Source organism: Oratosquilla oratoria, chromosome 6 (assembly GCF_046742065.1).
Source record: "Oratosquilla oratoria isolate Oo_2021 chromosome 6, ASM4674206v1, whole genome shotgun sequence".
Taxonomy (NCBI): domain Eukaryota; kingdom Metazoa; phylum Arthropoda; class Malacostraca; order Stomatopoda; family Squillidae; genus Oratosquilla; species Oratosquilla oratoria.
The window spans coordinates 32,555,505-32,557,207 of NC_134782.1; the positions used below are offsets into that span (position 1 = coordinate 32,555,505).

Below are 1,703 nucleotides of genomic sequence, written 5' to 3' on the forward strand. Positions count from 1 at the left end.
TGATGTCGCGTGGTTTGTTTAACATATTCGTGAATGAAAATCTAAAAGGAGATAAATAGATAATCATCATTATTATTTGGGATCTCAACAGACTAAGTTGTCAAAATTGGTGATTGGTGAGGTAGGTCACCAGTTCTGGGCTATTTGAGGCTGTTCATGGACAGGAAGGTCCTGTCACTTTACATTCATTTAAGATGTGTTCATGGGTCTGTATTTGACCGTGGTTGTGAGTCACCAAGATTTGGAGGTTAAGGCGAGGTTGAACTAAACTATATCATCTCTCCTAATGACAATGTTTTTATGAGAATCACTAAAAATATTCTGCAAGGACTCCTGAAATCCTTTTGAGAGATATGTACAAGGAGAAACGCGAGAGTGACGATAAAAGCAAAATAACAGTGTGGTCCAAAAGTCACCGAGGGATTTTGATTTTTAATAACTCCCATACTGTTACCAATACACTTATGGAATTTTAATACGATATAGAAACATTGCTTCAGTAACTGTATTATATCTCTCTTAAGGTATGAGCAATTGGCTAATCTTGCTGGAATCACATATCAGGCCTAAGGTTAATTAATGAAAAAAGATATCAAAATACAACCCTTAGAGACTTTTGGATCACCTTTTATAAGGATGGGAGAGAAACGTGGAGATTATCTGCCTATAACTAGAAGAATGAGATATTTCATAGTATTTAGATATCTGTTGACAAATTTGATAGCCAATTGCAGTATAAACAGAAAACTGTATGGAAACTGGTTGGTTTAAGAGAAAGTGACTGGAGAAATAAAGAAGTATGAGGACATAATCAAGTGTAGGAACAGAGTTGGCGAATAGCAAAGTGAAACAAACATCAACGTATTCAGAAGGCTGTTCATGCAGTTTCCTCTGTTCTTATGTTCTATGTTTATAGACTGGAATAGGTAAGTGAGAGGAGGAGAGGGAAGATAAAACGGTCTCTCCAAATATTCTTTTACATCTAGATACTTTATTTTTCTTATTAAATCATATCATATCACGTTAATTATATTTCATAACTACATTTTAATCATCTTCCGCTTTCCCCCAGTTAAGGTGGCGACACACTGGAATAGCGTGCTAATTGCTTTTGCTATTTCCTTTGACTAAAAACAACTTTGGTTACAATATTCTAGACTCCCATAAGAATATCTCAAGAATGTGTCTAATATTCGTTGTAGGCTTAACTTCTCTTAATTTGTCATTCAACTTCTCACTATATGACGCAAGAGTAACTTCACATTCGGAAATTAGACCCAAAAAAATCGAAGTAGCAAAAGCAAGTAGCATACTAGCGAGAAATACTAAGTGTGCAGCCACCTTTACTCGTTATCAAACCTTTACTTTCTGCTACCTAGTCCACACTCGTCTATAACATTTTCTTTTCTATGTGTATCCTATCATTATCACATGCCTGACACGTGATTCACATGCATACAAGAAGGTACCCGACAGGCTAGTCTTTGGCAATACCTCCAATTTTGATTACCTTCACATTTCCTGATCATAAATATCTGACTCAGACAATGCAATACATCATCACGCCATCGTCCAACGAAGTTACCGACACAAATACCTAATATCACCAGACAGTTCATTAACCTTTCCTTATACCTACTAAGCTACACTATCGTAAATCCAATACATACATCATATTAAAGCACATCCACGAAAAATAGACA

The 1,703-nt window shown here is 35.8% G+C and overlaps 1 protein-coding gene across 1 annotated transcript in view; it reads right to left on the reverse strand.

Annotated features, from left to right (window-relative positions):
• Nucleotides 1-697: 697 nt before the first annotated feature.
• The window catches only part of LOC143025981 (uncharacterized), a 6,436-nt gene continuing 5,430 nt past the window's right edge, over nucleotides 698-1,703 (reverse strand). The window contains exon 4 of the mRNA XM_076185964.1: nucleotides 698-781. Coding sequence (XP_076042079.1) covers nucleotides 698-781 — 84 coding nt within the window. The remainder of the gene's footprint in view (nucleotides 782-1,703) is intronic.